A 20,383-nucleotide genomic window follows, 5' to 3' on the forward strand; every position below is an offset into this window, starting at 1 on the left:
ATTTTGCCTAAGAACACAGCCATGAATAAAGAATGGTACCAACACATCCTCCGAGAGCAACTTCTCCCAACCATCCAGGAACAGTTTGGTGACGAACAACGCCTTTTCCAGCATGATGGAGCACCTTGCCATTAGGCAAAAGTGATAACTAAGTGGCTCGAGGAACAAAACATCGATATTTTGGGTCCATGGCCAGGAAACTCCCCAGATCTTAATCCCATTGAGAATTTGTGGTCAATCCTCAAGAGGCAAGTGGACAAACAAAAACCCACAAATTCTGACAAACTCCAAGCATTGATTATGCAAGAATGGGCTGCCATCAGTCAGGATGTGGCCCAGAAGTTAATTGACAGCATGCCAGGGCGGATTGCAGAGGTCTTGAAAAAGAAGGGTCAACACTGCAAATATTGACTCTTTGTATCAACTTCATGTAATTGTTAATAAAAGCCTTTGACACTTATGAAATGCTTGTACTTATACTTCAGTATTCCATAGTAACATCTGACAAAAATATCTAAAGACACTGAAGCAGCAAATTTCAGTGTCATTGTGTCATTCTCAAAACTTTTGGCCACGATTGTATATCGAAGATTTGCAATATGATGAAAAGTGGCCAAACTAAGTTCATATTTTTCATGCAATGGGTGCAACCATCTTTGACTTTGTTTATTTGCGTCTTATAGTGAATGGCATTCTGGGATTAGGGAGGTTTTTTTTCGGTTGTCAAACATAACCAAAATGGCTGCCATCATAAAGAATTTAGCTCCTGTTAGCTTAGCTGACACACATCTCTTTTTCTAAACAATATTACATTTCTCCCTTCTACTCACCAGAGATGTAGTAACATTACAAACAAGTCTAGCTGTTAGGTCGCCAATTTTTTTGTGTTTGTTTGTTTGTAAGTGCAACCTGTTATTTAAACTGGTTAATGGAATGAGTTAGGCTGTGGATGTGTTCTGTTTGATGCTTGGATGATGAAGTTCACATTTATCTTTTACAATAAAAAGTAGAATTGAGGAATAAGACCTTTCTTTCCCATCAGTGAAAAACATTTCAGACAACACTGCTGTTTATACACGTTTGTTAAATCATACGTTCTGTTGATGTTCTGTCCAATCACATGTTTGCGATGGTACGTTGCAGGGACCACTCAACAATGATCACAGATATGTGATCGTAGGCGTCAAAGGGTTAAGTGGGAGTACATGGTCATTGTAATTAATTACCACATTTTCTGCTCTAAACTATGTTGAAGATTGGCCTGTTGGAAACTACAATTCCCTACTACATGGCACAGTTCAGGATTGATCTGATTTATCTCTACAGAAACTACAACTCCCTATTACATGGCGTAGTTCAGGATTGATCTGATTTATCTCTACGGAAACTACAACTCCCTACTACATGGCGCAGTTCAGGTTTGATCTGATTTATCTCTACAGAAACTACAACTCCCTACTACATGGCACAGTTCAAGATTGATCTGATTTATCTCTACAGAAACTACAACTCCCTACTACATGGCACAGTTCAGGATTGATCTGATTTATCTCTACAGAAACTACAACTCCCTACTACATGACACAGTTCAGGATTGATCTGATTTATCTCTACAGAAACTGACCATCAAGCTCACAGAAAACAAAATCAAATGGAATTTAAATAATTTAACCGACGTCAGTCAATTACTTGTTAAAAAAACTAAAAAGAATCAACATTTCATTTCATCGCTGAGCACTAGAGGGTGTGTGTGTGGGTGTGTGCGTCATAGCCTGCTGTATTTCCAGTACACAACCAATTAGTGAACAACCATACACTAAAGCAGGCATGGAACATTCTATGCATCATTAGCTGAAATAACAAATTGTATGTGTGTGTGTGTGTGTGTGTGTGTGTGTGTGTGTGTGTGTGTGTGTGTGTGTGTGTGTGTGTGTGTGTATGTATATACGCTGTGGATTCCCTGGAATAACAAAATGATCTTTTGTGTTTCTCCATAGATCGATACAGCATTCCTGACACCAGGTTTATATTTGGACAGTTAAAAACCGGAACATTAGAGCTTGTTTCATTCCCCGCGGCCATCACAATATTCCCAGGAACAAAGATGGTGTGAAAGAGAAGAGGAGAGGGAGAGAGAAGGAAGAGAAGAGGGAGAGAGAAGGAAGAGAAGAGGGAGAGAAAAGGAAGAGAAGAGGGAGAGAGAAGGAAGAGGGGGGAGAGAGAAGGAAGAGAAGAGGGAGAGAAAAGGAAGAGAAGAGGGAGAGAGAAGGAAGAGGAGAGGGAGAAAGAAGGAAGAGAAGAGGGAGAGAAAAGGAAGAGAAGAGGGAGAGAGAAGGAAGAGGGGGGAGAGGGAGAGAGAAGGAAGAGGGGGGAGGAGGAAGGGAAAGAAGGAGAGAAGGTTATTGATCTCAGAGGCTGTGCTACAATGAGCTGATTAAAGCTCTGCCGTGTGTGTCGGTGTGTAAACACTCCCTCCAGGCTTTCTGAGGGTGCAGAGCAGGCAGCAGAACCATGCTGTTATTTTACTCACTGGTTTCATTCCAAACGTTAACTTTGGAATAGAACGCTTTAAAACTGTAGAAAGCTTTAGAACTGTAGAATGCTTTAGAACTATAGAATGCTTTAAAACTGTAGAATGCTTTAGAACTGTAGAATGCTTTAGAACTATAGAATGCTTTAGAACTATAGAATGCAATAGAACTATAGAATGCTTTAGAACTATAGAATGCTTCAGAACTATAGAATGCTTCAGAACTATAGAATTCTTCAGAACTATAGAATGCTTCAGAACTGTAGAATGCAATAGAACTATAGAATGCTTTAGAACTATAGAATGCTTTAAAACTGTAGAATGCAATAGAACTATAGAATGCTTCAGAACTAAAGAATGCTTTAAAACTGTAGAATGCTTTAGAACTGTAGAATGCTTTAGAACTATAGAATGCTTCAAAACTATAGAATGCTTCAGAACTATAGAATGCTTCAGAACTCTACAGAACTCATACAATTCTAAATTAAACAATAAAATACAAGTTACAGTGCCTTCGGAAAGTATTCACATTCATTTACTCCTTTCCACATTTTGTTCTTCGACCTCATGGCTTGGTTTTTGCTCTGACATGCACTGGCAACTGTGGGACCTTATATAGACAGGTGTGTGCCTTTCCAAATCATGTCCAATCAATTGAATTTACCACAGGTGGACTCCAATCAAGCTGGAGGAACATCTTAAGGATGATCAATTGAAACAGGATGCACCTGAGCTCAATTTCAAGTTTCATAGCAAAGGGTCTGAATATTTATTTATGTAAATAAGGTATCAGTTCTTTTAATTTTTAATACATTTGTAAACTTTTCTAAAAACCAGTTTTTGATTTTTCATTATGGGGTATTGTGTGTAGATTGATGAGATTCAAAAAAATCTAATCCATTTTAGAATAAGGCTGTAACGTTACAAAATGTGGAAAAAGTCAAAGGGTCTGAATACTTTCCGAAGGCACTGTATATATAGGAACTAATAGACAACAAAAATAGTATTTACACACTTTTCACATTCATATCCTATTCTTACATACGGCCCAGTTAGAATCAATCTGTGACTCAATGTTTTTTCAATCTTGTTTTCAAAGCTAAACTAGTTTTTTTTGCCCGAGTAACCTCAGGCAATTACCTATTAGCTACGGGATAAGGCTTTTCACGCACGGCATAGCCTGTGTGTTCTGTTCTCAAAATAGATAACCCTCTTCAGAGACATTGTTCTGCTGCAGTGTTTTTACACTGGTGTCCACGGGGCCAGAAGAAAACGCCATGACATATACAACATACACAGTAATCTCCATCCTCCCAGCTTATTGTTCAGACAATAGTGAAAGGCAGGTTTTATACCATATAGACATACATATCAGTGGGGGCTGGTGGAGAGAGAAATCAGAGGACGGGATCCTTGTAAAGTGTTAAATACCTTTCCATTCATTTCATTGCAGCCATTACAATGAACCTGTCCTCCAATTTAAAGTGACACCTACCTCCACTGGTACACATGTGGGGTTAACCATTCTGATGGGTTGCCTAGATGCAGCTTAGTGTCAGTCTTAATAACTTCTTCGGGCTAGGGGGCAGTGTTCGGAAGTTCGGATGACTGACGTGCCCAAAGTAAACTGCCTGTTACTCAGGCCCAGAAGCTAGGATATGCATATAATTGGTAGCATTGGATAGAAAACACTCTGAAGTTTCTAAAACTGTTAGAATAAGACGCAGCTTAGTGTCAGTCCCCTTACGGTCTAAGGTCCCGGGGCTGGGTTTCTACTAAGCTAACATGTGGAATTGTTTTAAAATCAGCCAGGTCACCCGTGATACAAGTTAGTATTTGAAGTCCATCCTTGTCTGAGGACATGGGGAGATGACATGGAAACTGGCCACTAGGGACAACAGTGAGCGCTGTTACAGTGAAGTAAGTCCCGGTTTTGTTAGTGCATTATGGACGGGGATGGCGGATGGTCGTAAGCATCTGACCGGGAGACCCACGGAGCGGCGAACAATTGGCCCAGCGTCCTCCGGGTTAGGGGAGGGTTTGGGCCAGTCGGGATTTCCTTGTCTCATCGGGGCCTAGCGACTACTTGTGGTGGGTCGGGGGCCTGCAAGCTGACTTTGGTCGCCAGTTGGACGGTGTTTCCTCCAAAAAATTGGTGCGGCTGGCTTCAATATGAAGAATTTAAGTGATTAGGAAGCAGTGCGACCAATAAAAACAAAAGATTAAGATGGGCAAATGAACACAGACACTGGACAGAGGAACTCTGCCTAGAAGGCCAGCATCCCGGAGTCGCCTCTTCACTGTTGACTGAGACTGGTGTTTTGCGGGTACTATTTAATGAAGCTACCAGTTGACGACTTGTGAGGCGTCTGTTTCTCAAACTAGACACTCTAATGTACTTGTCCTCTTGCTCAGTTGTGCACCGGGGCCTCCCACTCCTCTTTCTATTCTGGTTAGCGCCAGTTTGTGCTGTTCTGTGAAGGGAGTAGTACAGAATGTTGTACAAGATCTTCAGTTTCTTGGCAATTTCTCGCATGGAATAGCCTTCATTTCTCAGAACAAGAATAGACTGACAAGTTTCAGAAGAAAGTTATTTGTTTCTGGACATTTTGAGCCTGTAATCGAACCCACAAATGCTGATGCTCCAGATACTCAACTAGTCTAAAGAAGGCCAGATTTATTGCTTCTTTAATCAGGACAACAGTTTTCAGCTGTGCTAACATAATTGCAAAATGGTTTTCTAATGATCAATTAGCCTTTTAAAATGATAAACTTGGATTAGCTAACACAACGTGCCATTGGAACACAGGAGTGACGGTTGCTGATAATGGGCCTCTGTACGCCTATGTAGATATTCCATTAAAAAAAATCAGCCGTTTCCAACTACAATAGTCATTTACAACATTAACAATGTCTACACTGTATTTCTGATAAATTTGATGTTATTTTAATAGACAAAAAAATGTGCTTTTCTTTCAAAAACAAGAACGTTTCTAACCTGTTTAGGATAGGGGGCAGTATTGACACGGCTGGATAAAAAACATACCCGATTTAATCTGGTTACCACTCCTACCCAGTAACTAGAATATGCATATACTTATTACATATGGATAGAAAACACCCTACATTTTCTAAAACTGTTTGAATGGTGTCTGTGAGTATAACAGAACTCAAATGGCAGGTCAAAACCTGAGAGATTCCTTTACAGGAAGTGGCCTGTCTGACCATTTCTTGAACTTCTTTTCCATCTCTATCATTTACTAAGGATCTCTGCTCTAACGTGACACTTCCCACGTCGTCCATAGGCGCTCAGAGCCCGGGAAAAAACAGAATGTCGTCATTCCAGCCCCAGGCTGAAACACATTATCGCCTTTCTCAAGTGGCCGATCAAGGGACACTGGCTTATGCGCGTGACCCCGACCGCCCCCGCCTTTGGGATTTTTTTCCTCTGTTTGCCGAAAAGGAGATTCCCTGTCGGAATATTATCGCTTTTCTACGAGAAAAATGTCGTAAAAATTTATTTTAAACAGCGGTTGACATGCTTCGAAAGTACGGTAATGGAATACTTAGAATTTTATTGTCACGAATTGCGCCATGCGCGCGACACTTCTTTACTATTTCGGATAGTGTCTGGAACGCACGAACAAAACGCCGCTATTCGGATATAACGATGGATTATTTTGGACCAAACCAACATTTGTTATTGAAGTAGCAGTCCTGGGTGTGCATTCTGACGAAGACAACAAAAGGTAATCAAACTTTTATAATAGTAAATATGATTATGGTGAGTGCTAAACTTGCCGGATGTCTAAATAGCGAGCCCGTGATGCCTGGGCTATGTACTTAGAATATTGCAAAATGTGCTTTCACCAAAAAGCTATTTTAAAATCGGACATATCGAGTGCATAGAGGAGGTCTGTATCTATAATTCTTAAAATAATTGTTATGCTTTTTGTGAACGTTTATCGTGAGTAATTTAGTAAAATGTTAGCGAATTCCCCGGAAGTATGCTAGTTCTGAACGTCACATGCTAATGTAAAAAGCTGGTTTTTGATATAAATATGAACTTGATTGAACAAAACATGCATGTATTGTATAACATAATGTCCTAGGGTTGTCATCTGATGAAGATCATCAAAGGTGAGTGCTGCATTTAGCTGTCTTCTGGGTTTTGGTGACATTATATGCTGGCTTGAAAAATGGGTGTCTGATTATTTCTGGCTTGGTACTCTGCTGACATAATCTAATGTTTTGCTTTCGTTGTAAAGCCTTTTTGAAATCGGACAGTGTGGTTAGATTAACGAGAGTCTTGTCTTTAAATGGCTGTAAAATAGTCATATGTTTGAGAAATTGAAGTAATAGGATTTTTAAGGTTTTGAAAATCGCGCCACAGGCTGGCAGTGGCTGTTACGTAGGTGGGACGAATTCGTCCCGCCTAGCCTAGAGAGGCTAAGTGACCCCACAATTTTTAACGGTAGTGTATGCGTGTGTCAGTCTAACCTGCCATGCGATGAGGTCTTTCAGTGTGTGTGTGTGTGTGTGTGTGTGTGTGTGTGTGTGTGTGTGTGTTCAGTCAGTTGGGGAGGGTGTAACACTACCACACTCCACAGTCCTGGAGTGTGGTAGAGTGGTTTGTGTGCGCGTGAGTCTAACCTGCCATGCGATGAGGTCTTTCAGTTTCTCCAGTTTCTCCTGGTCCTCAGGGTGATCCCCCTGGTACTTCTCTGTGAAGAATGCCTGGAGAGAGGAGAGGAGAGGTGAGAGAGGGGAGGGAAGAGAGGAGAGAAGAGAGAGAGGAAAGTGGATAGGAGAGGAGAGAGGGTGGAGAGAGGAGAGAGGAGAAAGAGGGGAGAGGAGAGAGGGGGGAGAGGAGAGAGGAGAGAGGAGAGGCGAGAGGAGGGGGGAGAGAGGAGAGGAGGAGAGAGAAGAGAGGGGGAGAGAGGAGAGAGGGGGAGAAAGGAGAGGGGGATAGAGGAGAGAGAGAGGAGAGGGGGAGAGAGGAGAGGGAGGAGAGAGGAGAGAAAGGGTGAAGAGGGGAGAGAGAGAGGGGAAGTCAGAACTCATTACAGAAACAATCTTTTGTCTTCTGTATGAAGGTTGTATTTTTCTACATGGGGAAGACATTCCAAACCACTATGATCAGAGAGTTCAAGCAAACTATGGTTGTTGTGTTGAGTTCACAATGAATAACTAAAGCTGTATTCATTAGCTAAGTAAGGTAGACCCACCCATGATGACCCACCCATGATGACACACACACACACACACACACACACACACACACACACACACACACACACACACACACACACACACACACACACACACACACACACACACACACACACACTACCTTCTCGTAGTTGGTGAAACCGCCCATGACAGCGGGGTCCACGATACCGTTGAGCAGCATGGAGAGGGGGTTGATGGGAAGGTTGGAATCATTCAGGTGACGCTGCACCATGTTGCTGATCTTCTCATTGGTCAGTTGCATCGTCTCCATGGCATTCTCCAATGGGCTGATCTCCTCCTGAACACAGGAAGCAGGAAGTAAAAGAAGGTTATAAGTTCTGATTCATTTCAGGTTGAGGTCCATCTGTGAGTGAGAGACATTTTAACTCCAATCTACAGTATAACAACAGAGAGACAGAGGATTATAGAGAACATCTACCTGAGGGGTTCTGATGTCTGAATCTCTGGGACAGACGAGTGACGACAATGGTAGAACATTTTGTGGATTGTCCTGAGTAAATTACAGTTTTAAGATGTTTTTTCTCCAAAATTTAGAAGGATCAGTGTGACTGCCTGGCAGGGTGACAAATCTCCAATCTGCGCCTGGCTAGCCTCTTTAAGACCGGCATCAGATGGAAGGATTTAGAGAGACTATGGAATCCATTCATTCTGGATTGCTGACGTGGGAACATTGACTTTAAATGTCAATCACGCTGTTCCCACCTCATCTGGGTGACAATATACCGTGGGAGAAGGGCCCTGTAGTATAGCATGGTATACTATAGTATAATATTGTATGGTATTGTATAATATTGTATTATATTGTAGTATTGTATGGTATTGTATTGTATAGTATAGTATTGTACGGCATAGTATAATACGGTGTAGTATTGTATAGTATGGTATGGTATTGCAGGGTATAATATTATATTGAATGGTATAGTATTGTATACTATAGTACATTATATTATGGTATGGTATATTATTGTATTGCATAGTATGGTATAGTATTGTATAGTAGAGTATGGTATTGTATAGCATAGTATTGCATGGGATAGTATTGTATTGTATAGTATTGTATAGTATAGTATGATATAGTAGAGGACGGTATTGTATTGCATTGGATAGTATTGTATTGTATAGCATTGTATAGTATGATATAGTAAAGTATGGTATTGTATAGTATTGCATGGGATAGTATTGTATTGTATAGTATTGTGTAGTATAGTATGATATAGCAGAGTATGGTATGGTATAGTACGGTATGGTATAGTATAGCATTGTATGGTATTGTATAGCATAGTATTGTATGGTATTGTATGTTACTGTATAGTCCACTATAGTAGTATATAGTATAGTATTGTAAAGTATTGCATGGTATAGTATTGTATGGTATAGTATTGTATTACACTGTATAATATAGTATTGTACAGTTTAGTATGGTATGGTGTAGTGTAGTGTGGCATAGTATTGTATGGTATATTATAGTATGGTATAGTGTTGTATGGTATTATATACTATTATATAGTATAGTATTGTATAGTATAGTATTGTATGGTATAGTATTGTATAGTTTAGTATTGCACGGTATAGTATTGTACGGTATAGTATTGTATTGCATTGTTGAGTATAGGACAGTGCAGTATAGTATGGTATAGTATAGTGTAGTATGACATAGTATTGTATGGTGTATTACAGTATGGTATGGTATAGTATAGTGTTGTATGGTATTGTATATTATTATATTTGATAGTATTGTATGATATAATATTGTATTGTATGGTATAGTATTGTATTGCATTGTCTAGTATTGTATAGTATTGTATGGTATAGTGTAGTATGGTATAGTATTGCATGGCATAGTATGGTGTTGTATGGTACTGTATAGTCTACTATAGTATTATATAGTAAATTATTGTATGGTATTGTAAAGTATTGCATGGTATAGTATTGTATTGCACTGTATAGTATAGTACAGTTTAGTATGTTATGGTATAGTATAGTGTAGTATGGCATAGTATTGTATGGTATATTATAGTATGGTATAGTGTTGTATGGTATTGTATAGTATTATATAGTATAGTATAGTATTGTATTGTATAATACTGTATGGTATGGTATAGTGTTGTATGGTATTGTATAGTATTATATAGTATAGTATTGTATAGTATTGTATTGTATAATATTGTATGGTATGGTGTATTATAGTATGGTATGGTATAGTGTTGTATACTGTGAACCATCAGATCCTCCTCTCCACCCTCTCCGAGTTGGGCATCTCCGGCGCGGCCCACGCTTGGATTGCGTCCTACCTGACAGGTCGCTCCTACCAGGTGGCGTGGCAAGAATCTGTCTCCGCACCATGCGCTCTCACCACTGGTGTCCCCCAGGGCTCTGTTCTAGGCCCTCTCCTATTCTCGCTATACACCAAGTCACTTGGCTCTGTCATATCCTCACATGGTCTCTCCTATCATTGCTATGCAGACGACACACAATTAATCTTCTCCTTTCCCCCTTCTGATAACCAGGCGGCGAATTGCATCTCTGCATGTCTGTCAGACATATCAGTGTGGATGACGGATCACCACCTCAAGTTGAACCTCGGCAAGACGGAGCTGCTCTTCCTCCTGGGGAAGGACTGCCCCTTCCATGATCTCGCCATCACGGTTGACAACTCCCTTGTGTCCTCCTCCCAGAGTGCTAAGAACCTTGGCGTGATCCTGGACAACACCCTGTCGTTCTCCACTAACATCAAGGCGGTGACCCGATCCTGTAGGTTCATGCTCTACAACATTCGCAGAGTACGACCCTGCCTCACACAGGAAGCGGCGCAGGTCCTAATCCAGGCACTTGTCATCTCCCGTCTGGATTACTGCAACTCGCTGTTGGCTGGGCTCCCTGCCTGTGCCATTAAACCCCTACAACTCATCCAGAACGCCGCAGCCCGTCTGGTATTCAACCTTCCCAAGTTCTCTCACGTCACCCCGCTCCTCCGCTCTCTCCACTGGCTTCCAGTTGAAGCTCGCATCCGCTACAAGACCATGGTGATTGCCTACGGAGCTGTGAAGGGAACGGCACCTCCGTACCTTCAGGCTCTGATCAGGCCCTACACCCAAACAAGGGCACTGCGTTCATCCACCTCTGGCCTGCTGGCCCCCCTACCTCTGAGGAAGCACAGTTCCCGCTCAGCCCAGTCAAAACTGTTCGCTGCTCTGGCACCCCAATGGTGGAACAAGCTCCCTCACGACGCCAGGACAGCGGAGTCAATCACCACCTTCCGGAGACACCTGAAACCCCACCTCTTTAAGGAATACCTAGGATAGGATAAAGTAATCCTTCTAACTCCCCCCCTTAAAAGATTTAGATGCACTATTGTAAAGTGGTTGTTCCACTGGATATCATAAGGTGAATGCACCAATTTGTAAGTCGCTCTGGATAAGAGCGTCTGCTAAATGACTTAAATGTAAATGTAAATGTATGGTATTGTATAGTATAGTATTGTATTGTATAATACTGTATGGTATGGTATAGTGTTGTATGGTATTGTATAGTATTATATAGTATAGTATTGTATAGTATTGTATTGTATAATATTGTATGGTATGGTGTATTATAGTATGGTATGGTATAGTGTTGTATGGTATTGCATATTATTATATAGTATAGTATTGTACAGTATAGTATTGTATGGTATAATATTGTATGGTATAGTATGGTATGGTATAGTGTTGTATGGTATTGTATAGTATTATATAGTATAGTATTGTATAGTATAGTATTGTATAATATTGTATGGTATGGTGTATTATAGTATGGTATGGTATAGTGTTGTATGGTATTGCATATTATTATATAGTATAGTATTGTATAGTATAGTATTGTATGGTATTATATTGTATGGTATAGTATTGTATTGCATTGTATTGCATATTATTATATAGTATAGTACTGTATAGTATAGTATTGTATGGTATAATATTGTATGGTATAGTATTGTATGATATAGCATAGTAGAGTATGGTATAGTGCAGTATGGTATAGTATTGCATGGTATAGTATAGTATGATATTGTATTGTATAGTATGGCATGATATAGTATGGTATGGTATAGTGTTGTATGGTATTGTATAGTATTATAGAGTATAGTATTGTATTGTATAATATTGTATGGTATGGTATAGTATGGTATGGCATAGTGTTGTATGGTATTGTATAGTATTATATAGTATAGTATTGTATAGTATAGTATTGTATTGTATAATATTGTATGGTATGGTGTATTATAGTATGGTATGGTATAGTGTTGTATGGTATTGCATATTATTATATAGTATAGTATTGTATAGTATAGTATTGTATGGTATTATATTGTATGGTATAGTTTTGTATTGCATTGTATTGTATAGTATGATATTGTATTGTATAGTATGGCATGATATAGTATTGTATAGTATAGTATAGTATGGTATAGCATGGTATCATATGGTATAGTATAGTACCATATAGTATTGTATAGTATATTATTATATAGTATTGTTTGGTATTGTATAGTATGGTATTGTCTAGTATGGTATAGTATAGTATAGTATTCTGTAGAGACTGTAATAAAGTCTCTATTGAAGGGTACATTAGCACTGCTGAAAAATAACCTGTGAGATCTGAATAGGAAACATAGCAAGGGAGACCATGCTGTGAGAGAGTTCTTAACTGACTTGCCTAGTTAAATAAAATGATATGTTTCCCATAACAATAAAGCCCTTAAATGTAATTACATTGAATTGAGAAGGAGAGGGGGAAGTGGAGGATGGAGAGAGAGGGCGAGAAAGAGACAGTAGAGAGAGAGAGATAGTAGAGATATAGTAGAGAGAGAGAGAGTAGGGAGAGACCGTAGAGAGAGAGAGTAGAGAGATATAGTAGAGAGAGAGAGTAGGGAGAGACCGTAGAGAGAGAGAGTAGAGAGATATAGTAGAGAGAGAGAGTAGGGAGAGACCGTAGAGAGAGAGAGATAGTAGAGAGATATAGTAGAGAGAAAGAGTAGGGAGAGACCGTAGAGAGAGAGGTAGTAGAGAAACTAGAGAGATAGTAGAGAGAGGGAGATACAGAGAGAGCGATAGTAGAGAGAGAGAGTTAGAAACAGAGTAGAGATAGTAGAGAGACAGAGAGAGTAGATAGTAGAGAGAGAAAGTAGAGAGCGTTAGAGACAGAGAGTAGAGATAGTAGAGAGAGATAGTAGAGACAGAGTTAGAGACGGAGAGAGTAGAGATAGAGAGAGATCCCCTCCTCTTCACCAGATCTGACAAGAAAGGGATTAATAAAATTGACAAATAAAGCATCATTGATTCCAGAATACTCAGTCTAATTACACTAAATACTGGATTTGGTTTTGGAACAAATAATGAAATATTCAAAGGATGCTGTGCTCGGATTGATCCTGGGCTCAGATCGATGATGTGCTCTGATCGATGCTGTGCTCTGATCGATGCTGTGCTCGGATTGAAACCGGGCTCTCTCTCCGTTCCTGTATTCTCTCTCCGTTCCTGTATTCTCTCTCTGTTCCTGTATTCTCTCTCCGTTCCTGTATTCTGTCTCCGTTCCTGTATTCTGTCTCCGTTCCTGTATTCTGTCTCCGTTCCTGTATTCTCTCTCCGTTCCTGTATTCTCTCTCCAGTCCTGTATTCTCTCTCCGTTCCTGTATTCTCTCTCCAGTCCTGTATTCTCTCTCCAGTCCTGTATTCTCTCTCCAGTCCTGTATTCTCTCTCCAGTCCTGTATTCTCTCTCCGTTCCTGTATTCTCTCTCCGTTCCTGTATTCTCTCTCCGTTCCTGTATTCTCTCTCCGTTCCTGTATTCTCTCTCCGTTCCTGCATTCTCTCTCCGTTCCTGTATTCTGTCTCTAGTCCTGTATTCTCTCTCCGTTCCTGTATTCTCTCTCCGTTCCTGTATTCTGTCTCTAGTCCTGTATTCTCTCTCCGTTCCTGTATTCTCTCTCCGTTCCTGTATTCTGTCTCTAGTCCTGTATTCTCTCTCCGTTCCTGTATTCTCTCTCCGTTCCTGTATTCTCTCTCCGTTCCTGTATTCTCTCTCCGTTCCTGTATTCTGTCTCTAGTCCTGTATTCTCTCTCCGTTCCTGTATTCTCTCTCCGTTCCTGTATTCTCTCTCCAGTCCTGTATTCTCTCTCCGTTCCTGTATTCTCTCTCCGTTCCTGTATTCTCTCTCCGTTCCTGTATTCTCTCTCCGTTCCTGTATTCTGTCTCTAGTCCTGTATTCTCTCTCCGTTCCTGTATTCTCTCTCCGTTCCTGTATTCTGTCTCTAGTCCTGTATTCTCTCTCCGTTCCTGTATTCTCTCTCCGTTCCTGTATTCTCTCTCCGTTCCTGTATTCTGTCTCTAGTCCTGTATTCTCTCTCCGTTCCTGTATTCTCTCTCCGTTCCTGTATTCTCTCTCCAGTCCTGTATTCTCTCTCCGTTCCTGTATTCTCTCTCCGTTCCTGTATTCTCTCTCCGTTCCTGTATTCTGTCTCTAGTCCTGTATTCTCTCTCCGTTCCTGTATTCTGTCTCCGTTCCTGTATTCTCTCTCCGTTCCTGTATTCTCTCTCCAGTCCTGTATTCTCTCTCCGTTCCTGTATTCTCTCTCCGTTCCTGTATTCTCTCTCCGTTCCTGTATTCTCTCTCCGTTCCTGTATTCTGTCTCTAGTCCTGTATTCTCTCTCCGTTCCTGTATTCTGTCTCTGGTCCTGTATTCTCTCTCCGTTCCTGTATTCTCTCTCCGTTCCTGTATTCTCTCTCTGTTCCTGTATTCTCTCTCCTGTCCTGTATTCTCTCTCCAGTCCTGTATTCTCTCTCCAGTCCTGTATTCTCTCTCCAGTCCTGTATTCTCTCTCCGGTCCTGTATTCTCTCTCCGTTCCTGTATTCTCTCTCCAGTCCTGTATTCTCTCTCCAGTCCTGTATTCTCTCTCCGTTCCTGTATTCTCTCTCCAGTCCTGTATTCTCTCTCCAGTCCTGTATTCTCTCTCCAGTCCTGTATTCTCTCTCCAGTCCTGTATTCTCTCTCCAGTCCTGTATTCTCTCTCCAGTCCTGTATTCTCTCTCCAGTCCTGTATTCTCTCTCCGTTCCTGTATTCTGTCTCTAGTCCTGTTTTCTCTCTCCGTTCCTGTATTCTGTCTCTAGTCCTGTATTCTCTCTCTAGTCCTGTATTCTCTCTCTAGTCCTGTTCTCTCTCTCCGTTCCTGTATTTTTCCTCTCTGTCATGTAATTCCCAATATCAGGGTGCTATTTTGAACAACAAAGAATGAAAGCCTAATGACTGAGACATTGTGTTGATGTGAAAAGGTTCCAGAAGTGTAGAAGGGTTTATCCCCGACTTTAAACGCTAAACGGTAAATGGATGAGCAGCGCTGGCATTGGAAAGGGTCTGTACTGCTGTCTACTGCTGTCTACACAGGGTCTGTACTGCTGTCTACAGCTGTCTACACAGGGTCTGTACTGCTGTCTACACAGGGTCTGTACTGCTGTCTACACAGGGTCTGTACTGCTGTCTACACAGGGTCTGTACAGCTGTCTACACAGGGTCTGTACAGCTGTCTACACAGGGTCTGTACTGCTGTCTACAGCTGTCTACACAGGGTCTGTACTGCTGTCTACAGCTGTCTACACAGGGTCTGTACTGCTGTCTACAGCTGTCTACACAGGGTCTGTACTGCTGTCTACACAGGGTCTGTACTGCTGTCTACACAGGGTCTGTACTGCTGTCTACACAGGGTCTGTACTGCTGTCTACACAGGGTCTGTACAGCTGTCTACACAGGGTCTGTACAGCTGTCTACACAGGGTCTGTACTGCTGTCTACACAGGGTCTGTACTGCTGTCTACACAGGGTCTGTACTGCTGTCTACACAGGGTCTGTACTGCTGTCTACACAGGGTCTGTACTGCTGTCTACAGGTTAAGTAGATCACATCAGATGGATCCACTGCGTTGGCCACAGATCCTGATTTGATTAGTAATGTCTGCCTGGAGCCCACGCTCATCACACTGGAGACAGACCTGACGTGGACACACACACACTCACCGTGGAGACAGACCTGACGTGGACACACACACACTCACCGTGGAGACAGACCTGACGTGGACACACACACACTCACTGGAGACAGACTTGACGTGGACACACACACACTCACCGTGGAAACAGACTTGGCGTGGACAGACACACACTCACCGTGGAGACAGACCTGACGTGGACAGACACACACTCACCGTTGAGACAGACCTGACGTGGACACACACACACTCACCGTGGAGACAGACCTGACGTGGACAGACACACACTCACCGTGGAGACAGACCTGACGTGGACAGACACACTCACCGTTGAGACAGACCTGACGTGGACACACACACACTCACCGTGGAGACAGACCTGACGTGGACAGACACACACTCACCGTGGAGACAGACCTGACGTGGACACACACACACACTCACTGGAGACAGACCTGACGTGGACAGACATACACTCACCGTTGAGACAGACCTGACGTGGACACACACACACTCACCGTGGAGACAGACCTGACGTGGACAGACACACACTCACCGTGGAGACAGACCTGACGTGGACACACACACTCACCGTGGAGACAGACCTGACGTGGACAGACACACACTCACCGTGGAGACAGACCTGACGTGGACACACACACACTCACTGGAGACAGACCTGACGTGGACAGACACACACTCACCGTGGAGACAGACCTGACGTGGACAGACACACACTCACCGTGGAGACAGACCTGACTTGGAACCATCGCAGTATTCCAGGCAGTTTGTAGGCCGTGGTGTAAGTGGTTCGCTCAATCCACATGTTCTGGAAAAAGACAATAAAACACAATAAAAGAGAACAAGTTGTAAAGATATTTTTGTCTTCATGGAGATGAACGTATGACAGACAGGAGCACTTAGAATAGAGACAGATAACGGTTGTTCTTTCCTGCTACGGTTTTACAGACAGACATTTCCTGTTGACGTTAAATGTACCTGAGAGGGAATGAAATGGTTGTTGAGTTACAGTCCAACTAGGCTACTGGTGCTGAGGAGGACGAAGGAACACAATAGTGTGTGTGTGTGTGTGTGTGTGTGTGTGTGTGTGTGTGTGTGTGTGTGTGTGTGTGTGTGTGTGTGTGTGTAATGAAAGGGATCCTCCAGTACATCACACATCATCCACACCATCAGTAATAATCCAGACAGTGTTTACAGGATGACTCTTAGAAGAGACTGAGAAAAAACATGTTGTTCTTTCCTGCACTTTTTTTTATTTTACAGAAAGACTTGTTAGGTTAAAGGTCAGAGAGAACCAGACTGCTGGTGTAGTGGAGGAGGAAGGAGGACTAGAACATGTTGTTAGGTTAAAGGTCAGAGAGAACCAGACTGCTGGTGTAGTGGAGGAGGACTAGAACATGTTGTTAGGTTAAAGGTCAGAGAGACCCAGACTGCTGGTGTAGTGGAGGAGGACTAGAACATGTTGTTAGGTTAAAGGTCAGAGAGAACCAGACTGCTGGTGTAGTGGAGGAGGAAGGAGGACTAGAACGTGTTGTTAGGTTAAAGGTCAGAGAGAACCAGACTGCTGGTGTAGTGGAGGAGGAAGGAGGACTAGAACGTGTTGTTAGGTTAAAGGTCAGAGAGAACCAGACTGCTGGTGTAGTGGAGGAGGACTAGAACATGTTGTTAGGTTAAAGGTCAGAGAGAACCAGACTGCTGGTGTAGTGGAGGAGGACTAGAACATGTTGTTAGGTTAAAGGTCAGAGAGAACCAGACTGCTGGTGTAGTGGAGGAGGAAGGAGGACTAGAACATGTTGTTAGGTTAAAGGTCAGAGAGAACCAGACTGCTGGTGTAGTGGAGGAGGACTAGAACATGTTGTTAGGTTAAAGGTCAGAGAGACCCAGACTGCTGGTGTAGTGCAGGAGGACTAGAACATGTTGTTAGGTTAAAGGTCAGAGAGAACCAGACTGCTGGTGTAGTGGAGGAGGAAGGAGGACTAGAACGTGTTGTTAGGTTAAAGGTCAGAGAGAACCAGACTGCTGGTGTAGTGGAGGAGGAAGGAGGACTAGAACGTGTTGTTAGGTTAAAGGTCAGAGAGAACCAGACTGCTGGTGTAGTGGAGGAGGAAGGAGGACTAGAACGTGTTGTTAGGTTAAAGGTCAGAGAGAACCAGACTGCTGGTGTAGTGGAGGAGGACTAGAACATGTTGTTAGGTTAAAGGTCAGAGAGAACCAGACTGCTGGTGTAGTGGAGGAGGACTAGAACATGTTGTTAGGTTAAAGGTCAGAGAGAACCAGACTGCTGGTGTAGTGGAGGAGGAAGGAGGACTAGAACGTGTTGTTAGGTTAAAGGTCAGAGAGAACCAGACTGCTGGTGTAGTGGAGGAGGACTAGAACATGTTGTTAGGTTAAAGGTCAGAGAGAACCAGACTGCTGGTGTAGTGGAGGAGGACTAGAACATGTTGTTAGGTTAAAGGTCAGAGAGAACCAGACTGCTGGTGTAGTGGAGGAGGACTAGAACATGTTGTTAGGTTAAAGGTCAGAGAGAACCAGACTGCTGGTGTAGTGGAGGAGGACTAGAACATGTTGTTAGGTTAAAGGTCAGAGAGAACCAGACTGCTGGTGTAGTGGAGGAGGACTAGAACATGTTGTTAGGTTAAAGGTCAGAGAGAACCAGACTGCTGGTGTAGTGGAGGAGGACTAGAACATGTTGTTAGGTTAAAGGTCAGAGAGAACCAGACTGCTGGTGTAGTGGAGGAGGACTAGAACATGTTGTTAGGTTAAAGGTCAGAGAGAACCAGACTGCTGGTGTAGTGGAGGAGGACTAGAACATGTTGTTAGGTTAAAGGTCAGAGAGAACCAGACTGCTGGTGTAGTGGAGGAGGACTAGAACATGTTGTTAGGTTAAAGGTCAGAGAGAACCAGACTGCTGGTGTAGTGGAGGAGGAAGGAGGACTAGAACATGTTGTTAGGTTAAAGGTCAGAGAGAACCAGACTGCTGGTGTAGTGGAGGAGGACTAGAACATGTTGTTAGGTTAAAGGTCAGAGAGAACCAGACTGCTGGTGTAGTGGAGGAGGACTAGAACATGTTGTTAGGTTAAAGGTCAGAGAGAACCAGACTGCTGGTGTAGTGGAGGAGGACTAGAACATGTTGTTAGGTTAAAGGTCAGAGAGAACCAGACTGCTGGTGTAGTGGAGGAGGACTAGAACATGTTGTTAGGTTAAAGGTCAGAGAGAACCAGACTGCTGGTGTAGTGGAGGAGGACTAGAACATGTTGTTAGGTTAAAGGTCAGAGAGAACCAGACTGCTGGTGTAGTGGAGGAGGACTAGAACATGTTGTCAGAAAGTTCTGGTTGGTTTATAACTTGTCCTCAATGCAGGCAAGACTATGTCGTTCTCTAATTCTCACAACAAAAAATTCACTGGATGGTTCTCCCATCGATCGGGTCCCCGCCTATAAATATCTGCTAATTTTGATTGACAAAGATTTAACGTTTAAAAAACACGGATGAGTTAGTTAAAAAAGCTTATTTTTTATTTTATTTTTTAAATAAGTTTTGCCTCTCCCTAAAACAGCAGGAAGCAGATTGTACAGTCAACTTTCCAGCCAGGTCTTGATTGTAGTGAACCATTAACCAGAATGCAACAGCCACTACTTTTAAACCTTTGGATGCCGTCTACCAATTGCACCCTTCGCTTTATCACAGGTGACAGTTTTAATACTCACCGCTGCATCCTGTATCAAAAAGGTTGGCTGGTCCCTCATTAAAATCCCACAGAACATTTCATTATTCCCGTTATGTTTACTAAGTTCTAGTACACACGTTTCTGACTAACCCTAACGTCACTGTTGAAGTCTGAAAACACGAGATACCAAACCAGTTCACAAAGTTGGGGTTCCTCAGGTCTTCACCAAACTAGGTGAATCCTCTTGTAGTTTTAAAGCACCTCGTTGCTGGAACCAACTAGAAAATACATTTCAGCTGGATGTTCTGGTGCTGCTCTGGGAAATGTAAAATATTGATAGGGGACCTTGTTATTGAGGAATGTAATTGTTTTCTTGAATATTTGCATCGTATTTTATTTAACCTTTTTGATTTGGTATTTGATTTTGTCTTATAAAATTGTATACGTAGGTCTCCCCCCGATCTCAACGGTGACTCCCTGATTAAATAAATGTCAAATAAAACATGTATTAAGGATCGCTGCTTTACCAAACACATGAGAACAATTACAGTACTGCCATCTTTCATTAGTCACAACAATTACAGTACTACCATCTTTCATTAGTCACAACAATTACAGTACTGCCATCTTTCATTAGTCACAACAATTACAGTACTACCATCTTTCATTAGTCACAACAATTACAGTACTGCCATCTTTCATTAGTCACAACAATTACAGTACTGCCATCTTTCATTAGTCACAACAATTACAGTACTACCATCTTTCATTAGTCACAACAATTACAGTACTGCCATCTTTCATTAGTCACAACAATTACAGTACTGCCATCTTTCATTAGTCACAACAATTACAGTACTGCCATCTTTCATTAGTCACAACAATTACAGTAC

At 42.1% G+C, this 20,383-nt stretch overlaps 1 protein-coding gene across 10 annotated transcripts in view; it reads right to left on the bottom strand.

The window, feature by feature from the left end:
- The window catches only part of LOC106613940 (dedicator of cytokinesis protein 1), a 729,054-nt gene that overhangs the window by 61,200 nt on the left and 647,471 nt on the right, over nt 1-20,383 (bottom strand). For all 10 annotated transcript variants that reach the window (XM_045701156.1, XM_045701154.1, XM_045701151.1 and 7 more), the window contains 3 exons: nt 16,545-16,631; nt 7,884-8,060; nt 7,184-7,267 (listed from right to left, as the gene is read on the bottom strand). In XM_045701156.1, coding sequence (XP_045557112.1) covers nt 7,184-7,267; nt 7,884-8,060; nt 16,545-16,631 — 348 coding nt within the window. The remainder of the gene's footprint in view (nt 1-7,183; nt 7,268-7,883; nt 8,061-16,544; nt 16,632-20,383) is intronic.

This window comes from Salmo salar, chromosome ssa18 (assembly GCF_905237065.1).
Source record: "Salmo salar chromosome ssa18, Ssal_v3.1, whole genome shotgun sequence".
Taxonomy (NCBI): domain Eukaryota; kingdom Metazoa; phylum Chordata; class Actinopteri; order Salmoniformes; family Salmonidae; genus Salmo; species Salmo salar.